The sequence below is a fragment of the Athene noctua genome, chromosome 2 (genome assembly GCF_965140245.1).
Source record: "Athene noctua chromosome 2, bAthNoc1.hap1.1, whole genome shotgun sequence".
Lineage (NCBI taxonomy): Eukaryota > Metazoa > Chordata > Aves > Strigiformes > Strigidae > Athene > Athene noctua.
The window spans coordinates 73416865-73437682 of NC_134038.1; the positions used below are offsets into that span (position 1 = coordinate 73416865).

General features: G+C 38.9%; 2 protein-coding genes across 2 annotated transcripts in view; one reads left to right on the forward strand and one right to left on the reverse strand.

The window, feature by feature from the left end:
• The first annotated feature begins 220 nt into the window (after positions 1-220).
• On the forward strand, positions 221-5925 carry RMP24 (ribonuclease MRP subunit p24). Its single transcript, XM_074899432.1, has 5 exons — positions 221-358; positions 577-599; positions 1413-1612; positions 4676-4884; positions 5310-5925. Exons 1-5 carry the CDS (start codon positions 279-281, stop codon positions 5461-5463), a joined length of 666 nt encoding a protein of 221 aa, XP_074755533.1. The 5' UTR covers positions 221-278; the 3' UTR covers positions 5464-5925.
• A 3555-nt stretch (positions 5926-9480) lies between these two features.
• RPRD1A (regulation of nuclear pre-mRNA domain containing 1A) overlaps positions 9481-20818 on the reverse strand; it is a 44938-nt gene continuing 33600 nt past the window's right edge. The window contains exon 7 of the mRNA XM_074899433.1: positions 9481-14205. Coding sequence (XP_074755534.1) covers positions 14056-14205 — 150 coding nt within the window. The 3' untranslated portion in view covers positions 9481-14055. The remainder of the gene's footprint in view (positions 14206-20818) is intronic.

A 20818-nucleotide genomic window follows, 5' to 3' on the forward strand; every position in this document is an offset into this window, starting at 1 on the left:
CCCCGGCGGCGACGCGGGGGCTGCTCCTGGGCCGGCCGCCTCCCCGCTCGCCCCGCGGCACGGGCCGCGCCCCTTCCCCCTCACCTGGCCCAGCACCCCGCTACGCGCCGGGCGGGGCACGGCGGGCCCGCCCCAAACCGGAACCATGGTGCTGCGGCCACGGGGACCCGCCGGGCCCCGGCGAAACGCTGCACATTCCCCCCCCCCCCTTCCCTTCCCCGCCCCCGGCCGCCGGACCTGGCTGGCGGCGGCTTCCGGCGGGGCGGGCGTTGAGCACCATGGGGCGGCAGCGGCCGTTCCTGGAGGTGGCGGCGGAGGGGCTGGCGGGCGCCTGCCCGGGCCAGGCGCGGTTCCTGCTGTAAGCGCCCGGCGGCGGCCCTCGGGGCCGGGAAGGGCGGGCGGGAAGCGAAGCGGCCAGGGACGGCGCGCGCTGGCTGGAGGGGGGTGGGCGGGAAGGCAGCTGCTGACGCACGCGGGTGGCCCCGCCCCCTGTCCTCGCGCCTGCCGTGGCGCGCCGCCGCGTGGCGGGGCTGGTGCCGCGCCGTGACGCTCTGCTCTTTTTTTTTTCCCGCGCAGGTGGACGCTCCGAAACTCCAGAGGCGAGTGAGGGGTCCCGGGCGTAGACGCCGGGGTCGGGGCCCGGCAGCAGGAGGCCGCAGAGGCGGCCGCCGCCGGGGGAGCGGCGCAGCAGCGTGCCCGGCGGTGGGAGAGCAGCGCGCAGGGGGCTGCCTGGGCGGCCGGCCGGAGGGAGGGCAGGGGCACGCAGGCCGGGAGCTCGCAGGCGTTCCCTGAGCCTCCCTTTTCCTCCCCTCCCTGCACTGCCCCTGCAAAACTGTGCCGGGGGTGCTTCAGGGCCGCGGGCAGAAGTGACTGGCTTGCGAGACAAGCGGGGTCCTGGTGCTTCTGCGGTGGTTAAGGGAGAGATGCTCGTGTCCAGCTCTGGTAGCCTAAAGTAACAGGGCAGATGCAGGAGCGTGCCTCTTAGTATTAGGTCTGAAATTTATCTCAAAGCATTTCTTCATCTCAGGCTGAGTTGCTGTCATCTTCTTGAATTTAACGAGGGAAGAGATAAACAAGGCTTTGGTGTCACTGACCCGACCACAGACTGTGCCTGCATGGAGGTCCTTGTGGAATTGTGAGCCTCTCTCGTTAAAGATTTTCAGGAAGGAATTGCAGTTTTTCAGGAAAATTTACCTATTGTGTAAATTTATGCTGTGCATAAACTTAGCGTGAATTGTGCTCAGCTGAGCACATAGTGGTGCGCATAACTTACACTCGGCTTCCTCTTGTGTTCTAGTTGCATCTGAAACAAAACCGTCTACCTAGATAATGTTAAAATAGAAGCATTTGATTTTAATGTTTGCCTATAAAACATAATTTCATTTACATTTCACTTTTTTATTAATCTGTAGATAATGAAGGTGGATTAGAAAGGGTATGTCCGTACTGCTTCCAGTTCCTGGTTCCTGATAGCTACCGGGTGCGTCTCAAACCAAAGATGAAAGTGACTCCGCAGATAGAGAAGGTTCTTAAACATGAAGCAAAGAACCATAAACTTAATATGAAACAGATAAAGCTTTTGAAAAAGTACAGGGAGTCAAGAAGTGTTCTGGTAAGGATATTTACTTAGAACTTCCAAATAGCTGATATTTCCTTGAAACCTTTCAGTGGCATAAAAAAGAAGATGCCTACAGATTTCTTTTTTTCATGAGCATATAACCCTTCCTTTCTTTTAGGATAAATTCTATTCACAATCAATATCTTTAAAATCTATCCTCCACAATAAAGACATCATGAGGACAATGACAGGAATAGTAAGCTTCCCCCCAAAAAAACAAACACAACCCCACATGTCAGAGGAGTTACACAAACAGCTCTGCCCTCCCTTTGATCTCTTTAGCAGTGCTCTGAGTAGACTCTGCAGATATCTAAGATCTGGCTGAAAATTAAGTAATTTCCACTGTCAGCTACCTGTGTCATTTCTGTAGCTCTGCAAAAAATGGCAGGAGTGGCAGATTTTTGCCTGTTCTGTTCTTCCTAGGAATGTGGCAGATCTAGGACCAGGCTGCTTCTCTCCTAAAAGCCATTAGGATCCTTAGAAATCCATTGCTAAGAATACCCAGAAATACACCTGGTAAGAAGAATGTGCCATTGGCTGAAGTCAGGCTGGTTTTGCCAGTATGCGTAGCTTGACGTTTACTGCCTTTGTTTCAGCTCTGAAGAAGGGCTTGAGTGACTGTTAGATTGTCATTTTTTTTCAGTTTTATCAGTTGTGTGAAAATACATTTGCTCAACTTAACAAGCTTTATTTCATTATTTCAGTGGGCTCTCACGGCTACATCAGATTATTGTTAACTTCTGTACGAACTGAATGTCTTAAATTTGTCTGAATGTTATTGTTTATAGGAGGTCTTTCAAAACTAAACCACACAGGTAATTTAAACAAGTTAATGCTACTCTTGGGGCTTCAGTTCTTTTTACTAAAAGTTAATCAGGAATGTAAGATTTAATTACTATTTTTTATACTAATTACTATTATTTGAAGAATAATAGTAGACATTTAATCTAGTGTTGCCAAGGCATGCACTACTATTAAAACAGGTTATGTGAATGGATGTTTTAATAAATGAGACAGCACGCTATTGTGCCCAGCAGTTGCTGGCACACTTGGCATTTTCTCAGGTGAAAGTCTGCTGGTTTGGGGAGTAAAATTTGCAAAACTAAAAATTATTAAAGCGTCAATAGCTCAAAATTAAACTGAGGAGATATCAGAAATTCTCAGCTGTCAGGGCAAAATAGGGTGCTCCAGAAAGGCACCTTTGATATTACTCTCTCCAAACTGTAGATCATAGTTGAGTATCAGAAAGGGCATCTGAGAAGTTGGAATCTTTGCTTTATTTTTCTGGGATTAAAAACGTTTAATGTACATTAAGAACTGTCTCTTTAGACAACTGATGAACAGTGTCCTATGGAATTCTGTAGCTGGAGAGGTTTGTAGGACATGCTGTGCATTCATATGAGTAGTTTAAAATTCAGTTTTAAATAGGTCCAGTTTAAACTCTGGGTAATACTCTAATCTTGGGATGTAATTACAGTTTGCTGCACTTGTGTTCTGCTCTGTTCTGTTTGCATTTGTGCTGTGGATTATGATTTAAGTGTTTCTGGTCTTAAGTATTTAAAATACTGTCAGAAGATGACAGCTTTCAAAATTAGCAATGTAGATTCCTATAATCTAATACCTGAGACTTGTGAAAATGAAAATTTGAGTGTGGTTGAAAATTAAACCAAGCAACAATGTGTCAGGTTGTGCCTCTTATACCTTTCTTAGCAAGTGGAACTTGATTTGAGAGAGCTCCTCTGTTATATGCCTTTTCACTGCAGAAACAATTTCAGGGCTTTTAAAATTTTTGGAGTTAACTGCACATGCATTCCAGGGAATGAAAACTAGCTGTACAGTGCTATGATTAATCTGCTAATTCCTACATTGTAAGGTGTTCTCCATTTATATTCTGTGGAGTGATAAACCATCATGTGATGCTTTACCCATCTTAGTTTCATTTAGAAGAACTAAAAATACATCAATACCTGAGCTGTATAAGTTAATGATCTTTCTTTTTTTTTTTTTTTGTTTTTAGACTGACAAAATAATGTCTAGATACAGTCAAAACACTTAACTGAAAACGTTTCATTTCAGCATTTCTCAGTGTGATGCTTTCTAAGCAATCTGAATTTAGGTAAATTTACACACTTTGAGGAATGATTTGGTATAGATGTTTTCAAAACTGCTTAGACATTTTTGTGACATTCTTTTGAGTATGGTTTTTTAACCAGAAACATCATGTAACTGTTTTTCAGTCCGTGTAATTGTGTGTCTCAGAAAGTTGTCTGTCTGTATTACTCTTGTCTCTTAATAACAGTAGTTGCCATGGCAGTAAGGGATATTAGGAATATTTGACAGTCTCTGTGACTGTCTGACATTATTTGTTCTGATACACCTCTGCAACATACTCTGCTGCTGGAAGTTTCCTGCAGCCTAGAAGTCAACAAATAGAAGAGAAAGTGCCTTTTGCTTAGAACCTCCTCCATACTATAGTAAGTATTTTTGCACTGATAGAAAGCCTCTTCTTTGTTCACTTAAGACTTGCTGTTATTAGTTATGGATGACTATTTTTGAGAGTTTGGTAGTTAAATATTTTTATCTCAAGACTCCCTGAAAAGTGTGTAATATAACTTCATTGGGGTTAGAATATGCTAATGAATTTAGATCACACTGTATGCCATGGTTTTTAGAAAAATACAAATACTCCTAATGTATACTCAAGATATCATACATCCAGTTCAGGTGCTGTTTCATCTTTCTGTTTTGACAGGGTTGTTTTCCACATTTCACTGTACAACATCACATTTAGAGTTATGGTTCTCCTGAAATTAATTGCTAGGGGATTGGAGTAATTTCTAGATAAACTTATAGGATGTGTTTGGATTAAGAAGCCTGAATGAAAATACTAGGTGTAAAGAATGTGTTGTTTTTTAATATGTCATGTTTCACTTAAGCAAATATTTAATTTGTGTCATGATATTTAGAGAACAGTTCGAATAATTCTTTCAATGGCTTTATAACATGAAGGTGGAAAGACTGAAAGAATGGTTGGTATTTCCTTTCTTCTCTCTGTAGCTGGTTACTTGCAACTCGTGCAACAAAACAACAAGACATTATGGTAAAAGCAGGGATTTTCTGGCTACCATGACACAAAATTCTGGCACTCCAAGTATTAAATCTAGCCTGAGCACACCCGACGTAAAAATCCAGTCTGCAAACAAAGTGACACCTGTAAGCTGCAGTAGGTTGGGATCTAAAGGGAACAGTCCCTCATCACTTCCCAGGTACCTGTTTCTCTGCTATTTAAAGAGGCACTTTGCTGAGTAGAGTGTATTACACCTTGTTGGGAAAGGGCGTCATGTGCTGATTTCAGATCAGCCACTTAATAAAATTTAAATTGATAACGAAGTATTTTTCTTCAGTGGTCTGATTGGGGAGTTCCATTTTAACTTTCCAACGTTTAAAATCAAAGATTTTAATGAAAAGTGACTGTGTGCAAAGAATGCCCAATTATGTTTTTGTCATTAATGTGAAACGTCTGGCTTAAAATTTGCGTAACAGTGTTATGCTTCTGACTGCTCACTTCCACATGAAAATACACTGTTTACGTTGAAAATTTTCACTCAAATTCTATGTACGCACTTTCATAGTTGCATTACATTAATTCTGATTCCTCACCTTTAAGACGTTTGAGTCTTTTGTTTTTCAGAACGTGTGTATCCGGACAGGCAACAACCAGCTCTGCATCCAAGACTCCCCGAAACTCCAAATTTCACTTTTCTAAGCTAAAACGGATGCTTAACCTAGAAGAAAGAGAAAGAAGCCAGAAGGCAGATTTGAAAACCTTCTTGACTTTACTTTAGTTATACGTTATTTCAAAGTAATAAAGATTACAGCAATATGTATTCTTCCAGTTTTAGTAAATCAGCGAAGTGATTTCTTTAAAACTCAGGCTAACAGCATGTACCCTGTGAAGTACAGACCATATCCTTCAGAAGCAAGCTCTGTTTCTAAGGGGCCTGAATGTCTGCAAGAGGGAGATAGGAAAACAGCCAGTCTAATATGCTTGGGAATCTTGAACGTGTTTTTCAGTCTCTAATGGCGCAGGAATTAACAGCCAGGTTCTGTCCTTCGGGGAAGCTGACAATACTGGATCCATCAGTGGGTTCACCAGGTGCCACCTGAAAGCAGTTTGGGGATGGGGAGGTTGCAGTCTGCTCCTCCTCACTCTCTGACTATTTTTAAGATCATGCATCACAACAGATTTTGAAAGATCTTATCCCTGCTGTGCATGTTTGAATAAAACAAAGACACTTTTCACTGGTGCTTTCTGTAGGTATGGTATTTTCAAGGGTCTGTGGTAGTGTCCTGCAGTGTCACTGTCTTTTGATACCTGTAGTAATTTTAGCACAGCCCTTACAAAGGTTCCAAAACAACTTAGTCTATAAGGCAGCACTTGTATAGAAAGGGAGATAAAACAGTGTATCACCTGATTAAGTTTCTTCATTTTCTTAAGAGTGTTCTCTCTGATTTGGACTGGAGGCAAATACCGACCCAAGATAATGCAGAGCCTTGTAAGACTGCTGTAAGTAATATGGGATGCTCTCAATACTGACTGAGGGCTCCACAATAGGCTGCTGTTGGCACCCTATTTGTTACTGCTACTAGAGTGACACAGTCATAAAGAACAGGGGATGCTTCCTTCCCAGTTGCTCAGGTGCTACCAAAATGGGTCACTGTTGTCTTGCTCGGAAGTGACAAAGTAAAGAACCTTTTTTCTTAAATGTCTTCCAGTTTTATCAGGCTTCTGAATTGCTTCCTGGACTTCAATCTGGAAAACTAGGTGTTCTCTGGACAGTAGTGAAGTGTTTTGATGTGAATAGATGATTGTCAAGCTTAAAGCGGTCTCCACTGTCAGATTTTACATTTTCAGTTCAGCACGAGGTGAGAAAGGACAGCAGAAAGTCACCATTCAGGATTGAGTTTATAGCCTGCCCTGCCTATAGTCTGCAGTGACAGTTCTGCAAAAAAAGAGAATCAATTAAAAAAAACATTTAAATGCTTGGCTTTAAAGGTCTGCCTTTTTTTTTTTTTTTTTGTATTCTTACGAATACTTTCCTTTAAGTGTATTCAGACTCAGCACTGTTTAAGGAAGCATAGGAGGAGCAAGTAAGTTATCAGACTTGAAAGCAAGCCAGGGCAGGGGAGACAGTCTGTTGCAAATTCTACTTACAGTCTCAAAGATTGGCACGTAACCTTTTTATAACTCTTGTACCGCATAACTTTGAGAGGTTCACTGCCGTTTGTTTCTTATTTCTTACGTATGTGTAGGATCAAATTAACTGTCATTCTTTGATCAAAATGCAGACCTTTTCCAGTGTAGAACTTGGCATTAATTCACCTGTTGTTGCTGTATTTATGTTCCAGTTCTCTGGAAAAATACTTCAGTCTTGTTGATGGAAAACGTGCATTATACTAAAGTATTTGAAAAGTTTTAAAATAAATTTTTATATTAAAAGTACACACATTAGGTACTTGTGGTGGTGCAACCCCCTACTCCTGGGCTGCTTGGTGCGATTCCCTCCCCTCCTGGGCCACATACCAACCCACGATGGATTGCAAAAGGCAGTGGGCCAGAGCATTGAGGCACCCCCTTAACATACCTGGCACCTGCTTGGGAACGATAATGACAATCAGTCGCGTCCTGACATCTGTACCTGCATCGCGGCCCAGAGGGGATGATACTAGAGCTTCAAAATCTGCGCAACTGGTGGAAGGTACCAGAGTATTTAATCATCTGAGTTGGGCTCAAGTCAGTTATCTCAGATCCTGTAAACAGCAACTCCAAGTGAGATCCTTTGAGCTCTCCTGGATTGCAGTGGGCTGTGACCAGCATCTCCTGAGCTGGGATGCCGCTCAGGCTTTTTGCAGTCTGAAGATTGTCTGCCCAGAAAGCTGATGGAAGACCAGGGTGAAATACCAATGCACTGTGAGTATTTGCTCTAAACTTAAGGGAAATCTTAGCTATAAGCTAGCCTCTTCCATCCACCTCTTTACCTATCTATGTGTTTAACTATGCATGATTACATTTATGAGGGTGGATATTTATATATTTCACTGGATATCCAAATATTTCTGTGCTGTATGTGTGTATGTCTTGCATATACACTTAGATTCAGAATACCTTAACAGTAATTTAGTATGAATCTTCATACTGGAATCTGTAATCAAGTCACTATTTTAATCATATTTTACCAAATCACTTTGTTAATCTTTAAATCAACCATTGAGTGCTTCTAAAATTTAACCTTTGATCTGCATCACGCCATTAATAAATCTTAAATTGCTATTCAAGAATAACTGAGTGAGATGCTAGATAGATGGATAGATAGACAGATAGTTAGATACCTTCATCCACAACTAGTTGCTGTGCTTCCTGTAAGGCTTAAATGAATACAGCGGGCATCTGCTGTGTTTTACACCAAGATTAAGGTGTTGGATCAAGCCAAGAGTATGCTTTTGAAGCAGGTCTCCCAACTGCCCCTGTTTACTGTGTTTTTTTATGCAGTACTGAGTGGTGTCAAAATACAAGCCACATTCCTTTTAGATAAAACTACAGATAATGCATAAAAGACATGATCCAGTGCACAACCCCAGTGTGCTGTGAATGCTAATGGGCAACTTCGCTACAGGGTCGCAGGAGAGCTAGTCTGAAGTACCCATCTCCAAAAAGCGTATTGTGGATGGCAGGCACTGAACTTCAGATAGTCTGTACTCCAGGTATATTGCTATTGCAATGTGCTATTTGTTAACGTAGACAGATTCTTGTCGTGCTCCAAACACCATCTTTTTCTCTGTAATTACCAGAGTTGTCAGACATGTCCAGATGTGTTGTTACAAGGGATCACTGTTGCAAGCTATCAGACTTCACTGGGGAAAAAAAATCATTCAGTATGTGCCATTCCTTGTTTTATAAGCGTGCTTCAAAATGCTGGGCAGACATAAGTGTTGGTACTTTCTATCTGAAGTGCTTTTATGTTATTTCTAAGCCTCTAATAGAGTCTTTTTCTGTTACTGGACTTTCACAGAATCAGTGCTGGGAAAACATATATATAGACACACGTATTTATGTATATGTATACATATATACACACACATATATATGCATCTGGTGCACTCTTCCTTTCTGAATATATTACATTCCTGTACTTGTGAAACACTGCTAGTTAATTATCGGCTGCAACAGACTATTGCTGAGCCTCCCCGCCAAACCTCTGCCATGGAGCGTGACTGGTGTGAAGAGTTGGAAGAACAACTCCATAGGGAGGAAATGGCCCCACTGAAATGAGAATTTCACCCAGACTTTGTAAAGCAAGACCGAGAAGGTTCTCTGTTAAGCGTACACCTCTGTGTACAGGCCTTTAAATACAGAATGAGAGTTATTTCCCAGCTCATACAAATTCTACTTATGCAATGGTACGTATATCACTGACAGTAATAGCATCATACCATATATTGAAAATGTCACAAAGTGGGTCTTAATATAACCAGCTCAAGCGTGGGGTTTTTTTTGAAACATCAGCTTGAGCCATTTTCCCATTTTTGAGTATCAGGAACCCTAAGCTGGCATAGCATAACTGGTTCCCTCACACCCAGCCCTGCATCTGAAGAAACACAAACTTTGGCCAAACTAGATTTCTTTTTAAGAAATTTGTAGTTCTAGAGATATGACCTCAGACTTTTTAATGCACTGCTTCCTCACTGAAAACTGTCACATAAAATATAAATACAGGGAGTAATAAACTTCAAAATTAGTATCACCCATTTGCCCAGCGTGATTATGAGATTTTGTTTGACTCCTAAGTATAGGGAGCAGTTTACATTAAAGCCGTTTCACACCATGAGATTGAGTAGGCAAGCAATAAACAATTATTTCAATGATGTTTTTACAACAGTGTTTTATTCTATTAAATATGAAAGAGCGTACATACAGGTGTTATTCTGAGGACATAAATTACACAAGGATTACATGTTCTGTCAGAAAAGCACAATAATGAAACATCTTTACATTTCAAACTTTTCTTGTTAGCTTTTAACAAATGAATCTATTTCTGTTGCAAACAAGTAACAAGTGCTATTGAACTTTTGCAAATTCCCACAAAAAATGTCATGCTTAGTAGGATACTTTAAATATTGTAAAGATGAAATCAGAATTAGGTTTCTAAATAACAAGATGGAAGAGATTTACTACTTAATCAAGGTAAATGACACACTGAAATAGGAGTCGAGACAAAATTGGTCATTCATTAAAAAAAATTCCACTTCAGACACTACGTTTGAGTCTTCTTTCTTTACTTGCAGGAATAGTCACTGTGATTATATGCATGAGTAATGAGCAGAACTGGCCCTAAATATTTATAAATGTAACCATGAAATTTTAGGTGTGCTGGTTTTCTAGTTCACTTATTTTTCCATTGAAAAAAACCCCACATCCATGAATCTATTTGCTTATGTTTCAAAAGGTTGAAATCCAGCTCTTCTGTAAAGGGCCAAACAAGCCTATGTGTGATTTCTATTTCTTCCGTGGTCGTCTGCACAGGTGGCTGCTGCATCCAACATACGTATTTTGGGTTATCATTAAAGTACCGGACTGAGCTACCGCTGACTTGTGAGAGCAGTATTAGTCTATAGCAGTCCTAACACATTGTCTTGTTAAACTTCAGGTAAACAGGAATGTAATTTTATCATAACGAAAGCTCTCAGTTCGACATTCAGAAGACTACTCGGGTAAAATACATAATAAGCGTGTAGTTTGGTTTGTGTTATTAGGGATTATCGGAGGTGTTTTAATATATTAATACAAACATTAACAGCGAAACAGACAAGCTAATGTTACTGCAGGCTGTTGTTTAATTTTTAAGAGGAGTAATGAAACACAATTTCTAAGAATGGTAATTTTTGTACCTAAGGACTTCACATTTATTTTTAAAACCACAGAAGTGGGGTAATATTCCTGATTATCTTTCAAAACATTCTGCAAAACCACAGCTTGAGCCTGCAGACACTAGAATATAAAAGCAGTCCCGGTGACCTCCAAGGTAAGCATTCTCATATGGCAAAGAGCTGCAGGAATCTCTGCTTTTTTCAGAGAATGCTCAATAAAAGTGCAATATAGTGAAGCAAATGATCAAATCATTATGCTTTTATTATTAGATTAAAAATTTTCAGATATTTTATAATTGTGCCTTTTGTAGGGTGGGCATTCTGGTTTGAGTAGTCAGACCATGTTAGAAGAGATGGACAGGGTACACCCACACATTTTCTTTCCCAGGGTTGTAACACCCTAAAGCAATTCCATTGTATAATTCCATCTACAGCTAAAACATTGTGCTGTCCAGTTTCACACTGTAACTTCTGTTTTGACAACAGTTGACATTTGTTTTGCTTTTCATTTCCACCCAAGTGTGTTCTCCGTTTCAGCTCCTAGGCACCCTTCCTTTCTCCACCCAGCCTCTTTTCTTCCTGAGATGTCAGAAGTATGTACGTTAAGCTTTGGAACCTGAGAATTTGGAGGTATTTTTTGATACTACAGGGCTGCATTTGTATCGTACCATCTCATCTCCTGCTACACTATTACTGTTACAATATAAATCTTCTAATTAGTTGATACCTGATGCCTTTCCTACATAAATAAAAAACAATGTACCATTCAGCCACTAATATATGACACCTGCTGTAAGAGTGACCTTTACCTTCCACAAGTCCTCTTTTCCAAACAAATGTTGAGGGATCATTTCCAAAAACCCAGCTATGAAATATTCCTTGAAGTAAACAATTTCACAGTAAAATAAAGAAAAATATATTCAGAAAATAGCACACTCTCAAAATTAAAAATTACATATATCAAGAAATTGAGATTTTTCCTCGTTCTTTTCTGTTCTACAGTATCTGTATATAAGCAACATTATCACTAAGAGTTATGAATAGGAAAAACAATTCTACTGAAGTGTCATGTCTTTTTTAATACTCTTGAGAGATCAAGAAAATTCAGCATTCAACTTTATTATTATAATTGTTTTTAATTAAGGTAACAAAAGACTTTTAAAACTTAATTCCCTATGGTTTTGAGTATCCAAGACTTAGATCCTTCAAAGCACTAAACAAACTATGCCACTGCACTTATAATCACCTCTGGGTACAAATTAAGTTTTCCACGGATGGGATTCAACTGTGAACTCACTAATTATCCTTCTTGGTTTATGATTTGTTTTATAATTCATAATAGTTTAACCTGTTTTAATATTTATCACAGATTTGGTGCTATTCTTTATCAAGACAGCTTTAATTGCAACTGTAATGCACATACATGTATATAAGAATTTATGAGCTGAGTTTAGCACACTAGAACAGAAATATTTAAAACATTAAAATTGTACCTGAACATTCATTTTCTTATCAAGAATCTATGGTTAAAAGATGCCAGTAAGTGTTATTCAATTTTGCATATTAGACTTAAACCGAAGAAACACTCCTCTGGAATCATTATAGTTAGCTCTTTTTTCCTGTGGAGTAGAAAATTGCCACTCAAAACTTAAAAGATCTTTGGACAGCTAGTGAGCTCTGATGATCTATTTTCAACATTCCTATCTGTCAGTCAGAGTTTTCGATGGAATTTGTAGTCTACATTGCATGCTATGGAATGCTATGTCAACAGCTTGTATTTTTATCTTTTGGGGTTTCTTCCCTACTTACTGAGATCTAATTCATGGCGACTTGAGAAAAGATAATTGGACTGAGGTGCTTATGTATCTATCTTAAAAAGAAAGATTATTCTCCATTTACATCCAACAAATATTCTAGTGATTAGCCCTGTAGAAGTCAGTAACAAGTGACAGATCAATATCTTCAAAATTGTCCAGGAGTGACATTGTTGAATTGTGTTTTTTGAAAAGGAAGACTAGATTTTTCTAAAAAAAATTTCTTTCATGTGAGAAGGAGTATTATACTTGTAAACTGTGAATTTAACTGATGCAAAAGAATGCCTCACAAGTGCAAAGCCATGAATAAAATGCAATCATTAAATACTCCAATGATATATCCAACTCAAACACTTGCAGCCCAGGTTTTTAAGGTCATCTAAATGCCAAAGGCAGGCATTTTTTAAATCACTCCTCAACAATTATATGACTAAATCCAATTGACTGAAAAACCTACACTTTCTCAATCTGCTAGATGCTTGTCTGCATCTTTTAAGATTTTAAGTGAACTTAAAAGCTGGTGCGTAGTATGGTAGCAAGGACTTTTCACAAATTCAGCTACCTGTAGACAAATACAACATTTGTGCCATGCAAAGGACTTATTTAAAAACAGACACTCAGCAATAATTTTCCACTGTTTGACTTATACCCAGGCCTGAACTGTCTCCTCCTGTTCTGTGAGAAAAGACAATCAAGATCTAGAAATGTTTGATGGAGCGGGTGGAGGTGGGGGGCTGAAAGCCTATGCTGGCCTCCGGGGTTTCTCAGTGGAAGAGGATATACAAGCATGGCTGTATCATTGTGTTACTGCATGTATGGATGGTACAGAGCATTGTCAAATTTTAATAATGGACATTTAACAATTGGGACAATTTAGAGAATGACCTTTCAATTTAATTAAAGCTGTAAAATGGCTTCACATTTCTGGGATTAACCTTTTTAGATGGAGACACATGTTCCAGAAAGGGATTAAAGTACAAGTGAATGGTCCCTCAATTTAGAAACTAAGCAGCTGTGAAAAGAAAGTTACAATTCTGAAACATAATTAAACTGGTCAATTGTATAGTTTCTTACCCTGACTTTTAAATGATACTAAAATACTGAAATATTTTGAGTCATTTAAAGATCTGCTTGGTGTAATATGATTTATGTTTTCCAACACAAAATTGGTTACTAACATTTACTTCAAAAAAACCCACCTGACTTGGTTTGGGAATGGGTAATTTAAATGTAATGGACAGTAAGATCACTTTTAACTTTGCATTAAATTGCATCAACCTTCTTGCAAACATAAGCTTGTGATTTCCATATTTCATTCCCTCACTAGCAACTGAAATGTCTTGAATTAGAAGTATGTGTTGATTATATGTTGATCTACATTAAATATAGGGTACATAAGAAAAATCTGAGGATGTTTTTTTACAGGGCACCCAACTAAAATCTTTACAAAAGACAAGATAATTACCCATTCTTCAATGTAATAGACACAGATGCCACTTTTATAAATGTACCCTTATATTCACTCGCCAATAAAATAGTAAACAAATCAACTTTTTAAACCATTTTTTATAAATTATTAGAGTATTTTTACTGACACTCTCCAACAATATACAAAAATAATACTACAAGAGTACCAATCAGTCTGACCTACCCCTCATTTCACAGAAAAGTAGAGGTTATGGAAGGATGTTCTTGTAATCAATCATCACTGTAGATGTCTCCTGCAAATGGTAAGTGTACGTGGCTGCCCGTGACGTTGGGAAGTCGAGAGAGATCAGGCAGGTTCTGGATGCGTGACCTGAGCTCTTTCCGTACTTGGGACACTCTGGCTAGCTTGCGTTTGTACTCCTGCAATGCAAAAGAATTCAACATGAGCCTTTTTTGCTAATACCATCCCTACTACCTACTGCCCTTGATGTTTTCCAAATAAAGTACACCTTCTGCAAGTTAGATGACTATACATCCTCTAACACATGAAAACCCAGAGAACTGGCATTTGGGAGGCAGAGGCATCAGCTCTATCATTTTCTCAGTGTCTGACTTCAGAAGCATAGCCATGGGATTATTTTGCTTTAAGTATGTAAATGTTAAACAAGGAAGACAATCCCAGTTAACACAATTATGTGCGTTTCTCCATGTGACTAGTAGAACGGGATTATTCTTAGAAACTGTACTAAGGATAATTGATACACATACTCTACTATCACTCACAGAGTATGGGAGGATAAAATTCCTAATGTCAAAGAAGTTACTTTCAGCTCATACTGATGGAAGAATAAAAACCAACTAAATACCACCTAATCAGGCCTGTTGATCCATCCCATCAAGCTGAACAATCATAAGTATTCTGTATGAAATTTTATAATAAAACCCACATTACATCAGTTTATTTATGGATCTAACCCTGAGTTTTCAGAAACTTCTTGAATTGGGGATTTAGGGTTTCACATTGTGTTGGAATACACGTCAAATCACTCATAATTCATATATTTACTGATTATAAAGCACTTTTCACATGAAACAACATTATACAATATAAAGTATTTAACACTGTAAACCAGTGCACTAGAATATAGTTACTGCTCACCTATTAAGAATACGAGACATAATGGAGAAGAATAACAGCTTGTATAAAATGAAATCAGTTATTCCAAAATGTAGGAAGATTAGGGTACAATTTACAGGAGTATTTACATTTCAAAAACTTGGAAACGTACTTCTCTGGAGAGCAAAAGAAACTGTCAGCAGGTAAAGTGACATTTCATGAAAATAGGATGTAATTCACAACACATCAAATGCAGATGCTTTCTAGTGCAACTGCGGGTTTTGCTGCAGCCTGGGAATGGCTGCAAATAAATAGTTAACCTACAGCTTGGATAATCAGCCCATGGATAACCAAGATCTCATGATTATACCCACCTCTAAATGATAGTGGGGAAAAAATATACATCATCTTGTAAAAGTGCCAAATATAAACACTTGCAAGTTCCAGCAAGTATAAAAACAAGTGCAAATGTCTACAAAACATAACAGTCATGCTATTTACAAGGTCTAAACATAATTTTAAACATTTTCTATACTGTTAGTAGCATGGAGTAGAAAGGAATGCCAATGAAAAGACCTATTGGTAGTAGAACCCACTATAGTAGTACAAATGTTAAATACCTGGGACATGATTAAGATTACTGGACAAGGTCCAACACACATAAAACTAAAGCAACTATTAGCATTGATGTGACCTTTTTACCAAGGGCAGTAAGAGAACGACAAGAAATCTTAAATTCTTAATGAGAAAACAATACATAGCTTAAAAAAAGTAATTAAATCTTTACAAAGAAAAGGAGAAAAAACTGTCCCTGAATTAGGTTCATCAATTCATTGATATCATTTATATTTAAGAATTAAATATTACATACAGTTCAGAGTCTTATGAGATACAAACCACAGAAAATACTACCGATGCCTTGACATCAGAACCGTAAACACTTGGTGACAGTACACAGGGCAAAGCAGCATTCCTTTTATAATACAGATGACCAGAAATGTCTTATAGCTGCAAGTCCCTTGGTCCTAGGAAAACCATCACTTGCTCACACTTGCCAAGAAAATTCTATTGTGCAAATGACTTCAGGACATGGCTGTGGAAATGAAGGGCTGTATTTTGATACTGCATCCTTACAGTAATGCCCAAAGGCCACAAATACTTTACTGTTTCACCTTAATATTACAGAAGCATCCAGAAACCTCAGTGAGCTGATTCTGTGCAAGAGACATAGTCCTCTGCCAGCATGTAAAAAGCCAACAACAGAATACTTCTTGCTCCTTTTGCTGTTTTATTCCAGATTGCAGAGGAAAAGATAGGTTTCATTGTTTAGTAAAACAAACAATCTGGCAATATACAAAACACTAGTTAAGCAGAATCACTATTTTCAGAAGCAGGATGGCTGGAGATTGAGCATTAGGCTAGAAGGGCTTTGAGCCAGCTGATACTGTAAAGGAGACCTGGCCTCTGCTGTGGAAGTCATACTGCTGTACAGAAGAGGATGAGTAGAACTGTAAGCAGAATCAAAACACACAAAAGGCCCACATTTGGTAAAAGAAATTAACTATAAAATCATTCCAGCAGTTAATCCTTGTAAATGGTGTTTGAATCAGCTAAATCCTGACTAAGTTCGTTCTCTGTCAATGAAGAGTGTGAAACAGCAAATCAGCATCCCTTCATAAACTGGAAGTGTGATGCTAGGCAAATATACACAGATCACACTTAGCAGCTCTATTCTCTCAAGACTTTACTCCAAAACCTGAAATGTGCTTTAAATTAGATTGCAAGTTGCTCGACTCCATTAAAATTCCCTTTAGCTGATAATAAATCATTTCCATAGTAACATCACATCTCTGACATCCAGCATTTTCCACATAGATACTGCCTGGGACTTGTTGCCTAGTGAATATCAGCTTGATCAGTACTACTGACAGTAGGTTCCTTTTTCTCACTAAGGAAAATGTTGTCATAAATTCCATCTCCCACATTTTACAATCTTCTTTCTCTTGCCAACACCTTTAAGCATAATGCACATTCTCAGGGAGTCAAAGCTTGTTCCTTGTGCCTTCACAGAAATAAAGACCTCTAAGAAAGTTTGCTCAAGGTTTTTACTGTTCAAACTAGAGTAAATAAAACATTACATGAGGTTTCATCGTTCATTACATTATTGATGCATTATAAACTACAGAATGAAATTTTAATACAGTTTTGGTAATCCAAAGCAAATGTGAGATCTGCAACTACAGGTTAGATGTCCATGACAATCTTCCCCCACAAGTAGAAATATTATTCACCTCATCCAGAGCACCTCATTTTCCATGACAGTCCTCAAACCATTCTAGAAATCAGTGGAAATGTCCACTTTTCATGACTGGTGAGCAAGTTCGAAAGAGGGCTGATTTTCAAGTACAGTGACTTAGCAGTTTTGAGGTACTTCCAAAGGGGCTGCATTTCACAGTTTGGTTCTATTTAAAATCACTAGTCACTTCTGAAAGGGTTTGCTTACGTACTTTTAAGGCTGCTAATATAGTCCCGGCATTACCTAAGTATTCCTGGGCTGCTGGAATACAAGTATGAAGTACTCATTATCAACAATACTTGTTAAATGTACAGCCTTTATTATTTTATCTTAATAGCATGCACATGTACCAATAACCTTTTTCCTCGGTGTATACATTGGGAGTGTGACTTAATTTAAGGCAGAGGACCTGGAATGGGGACATCTAGGCGTTACTTCTGATAATGTTGCTCCATTAGAAATGCTGTACACTATACAACTGAGTAACAACTTACCCATATTGTTGAAATGTCTAACTGCAGAAATCCGTATGGAGAATTTCGATTTCATTTTCATTATGTTGATTTTAAGATATACTTCAAATTATCCCTGTGTAAATGAGGCAAGACTCAAGCTATTTACTTCAAACAGTCAAGGACAGGTGGAAGCATGGTGTCTTCTTTTGCTACACTGATAATAATTTGCATTGCTTGCTACCTGTGGAGAACCTTACTCTTGGGATATATGGTCAACCTGATGTACGGAATTAAAGTCTCTTAAATTTCATCAGCAGTCTAAGATAACACTACTTCCAAGCAATAATTTTTTGTACTTCCAGTCACAGCCGTAAGTCTATGAGATAAACAGAAGAACTTACGTTGCTCATTAGAATCCCACTGATTACTACAGTTGCCATTACTCAACAGTGCAGAATATGGATATTTTGTGAAAGCAATGCTAACAACATATGGATTCCATACCCAGATTAACAGTACTTCTCTATCAAATAAGTACCAGGCAAAAAAAGCCAAATCATTTTTGATTAGACACTACAATCATCATGAATAATAAAAATGTGGGCAGGCCAAACAGGCTGTGCACTGCAGAGAATATTTTCCCTTCCAGTTGAAATAGATCTTAATATAGAGTTTCTGCAATTACTATAGAGAGGTGTTACAGCTAAAACAACTTGGAACTTCATGGATATGCTTTCTCTTTACAACATTAATCTGACTTTGAACCCTCATCTGATCAGTAAAGCTATGATGCATCGAAATATTGCAAGGCAAAAAATGTACAGCAAAGCGAAGGAAGCGAAGTCTGGTTCCAAGGCAAAAATAAAAGGCTTGCAGAAAACACAAATATTTAATCTGCACCCTTGTTAGCTACAGAAAAAAAGGTAAAGTGGAAATAAACACTCTCGATCCAGAAAAACAAAACCCAAAAGGCTTAAAAGGCTTTTAAGGTGTTGAGGGCATGTGTGTACATTGTCATCCATGGTCTGTAGGTACACTGTATTTAAAACTGAGATCTCGGAATTTGTAGGTCCATTCCAACTTCCAGTTTCAGGTGCAGATGTCAGAGCTGTGTCACAGCAAAGCCTTCTCACGTGCTGTGTCCAACAGCACGGAAACCACTAGAAATCTTCAAAGGCTCAGACAAAAGCAAATGGCATGTGATACCCTGATATCTAGATTCTGAAGTTTAGAAACACAGTATTTGTTTATAGACTCCACCTTGTTAAAATCTAATGCCTCACCCAGTCTGGGAAATTTTCTTCAAGGAAGATTGACAATTAGACTTGAGGAGTCAGATAAGCTTCACTATCACTCCAGAAAACAGATGAGCAGGGTTAAATTTTGCGCTGCCTTTAAAATTTTGGCGTGGCACACATTCTTCACCAGTGTGATTAAAGGCTCAACCTATTTACCAGTGTTAAAGATGAACAGAACCCTGGAATAACTTTAAGACACTGAACAGAGTCTGAACACATCTATATGCTTCACACACACACAGAGGCAAGGTTGGAAAACCAAGGACAAGCTTAGAAAGGGACTGACTTGGCTAATATTCCATTACACATTTTGCCTGTTCACTACAAAATGGATTTTTGGAAGAAAGCTTCACTTTACAGTATGTTAGCATCTATGAGTTTTCCATTAGGTTCTACCCCATTTAGAGCAAAATAAATAGCACTGAAGCAATGAGCACCTACCTAGTGACTGCTTTGTTTATTCCTTCTTGTTTTATGCACTGGCCCATGCACTACCTAGTATACTCATTACTCTGTATACAGATTTACTAATATTATCATAGGTTTTCTAACGGCATACCTCACCATTACAAAACACAATTTATTCTTCAGAAAACATCTTTGAGCTGACAGATCAAAATGAACTGCATCCTCCAATTCTGAGTATCCCATTTTTCTTGATACTTAAAATTACCAAGAACTTAATGCTTCAAAGCACATTTTCTAAATTAAGTTTAAATATTAGAGACTCCTCGGCTTGTTTGCAAATAAAGTAAAAGGAAGCAATGAACTCAGAAGTTTGAAACCCACAAACTAAGTTAGTGACCATCTGGGGAAAACTTGATTAATGACTTTGTCTACCATCAACTGTTATGCTGTGGTACAGACAGGAATACATGGCAGATCTTCAAATCATAAATTCCTGAGTGCAGCAGTAGTAAATAGGAACAAAGCATTTTACTAGGACATTTCCCATCTGGAGGGTGATTATCAGAAATGTTAAATCCTTCACAGTGGTCACCAAATACCCCTCCCATTCCTTGAAAATGTAATTTCTTTGTACAGCTCTTTCCTGCCCGAACTTGGGTCTCATATTTCATTCACACTCCTTGACTCCCCATCTCCATTCCTTGAACACTGTTCCTAGAACCAACCTCTTTGTCCAGCAAGGCTGTTCAATGCCTCTCAGACTTGCCATGCCTGTATTCACATGCAATACAAACACTCACAACTAGTTTTTTCCTAACTCTTCCCATTTCTTCTCTTTCTGGCTCCATATCTTAATTCCTCCCTCTCCAGTCCTAGTCTGTATTCATCACTTAAGTCTATAGTTTTGGCTGCCTCTGGTTCCAGTTCCACCTATTTCTCCCCAGTCTTATACCCAGACTGTCCCTGTTCTCTATGTAATATCTCTGTCAGATCTCTCCATTACCTCACACCAGCTTTTGCTTCCATTCTCTTAGTCCAAAAGAATTCCAGTTCCTCCCATTTCAGTCCTAAATGACATCATGCTTTTCTAGCTGGTCACTCCTTTCTTCTCAGCCAGCTGATCTCCTATTTCATTCTTTACTGTAATGTCTAGTCCTGGATACCTTCTTAATCTCTGCAGACTGTTGCCAAGCTCCATGGAATTTGTCCAAGTTTTTAATTCAAACCCATTGGCTTCTACCTCCTCATTATTTAGACTCATGGAAGCCATGAACAATCCAGTCATGGAAGTTCTCTGCTCTCACATCAGGTGCTTAGCCTATGATCAGTGTAGAGAATAACTGTATACAGTTACAATTGCAGGAGAAGTCTTCTTTAGCTCAAGCTGGAAAACTCCCTGGCAGAGAAGCTCTTCATGGAAGTTAGTAACATTTTAAGAAATCTCTGATAAGCCTATTAA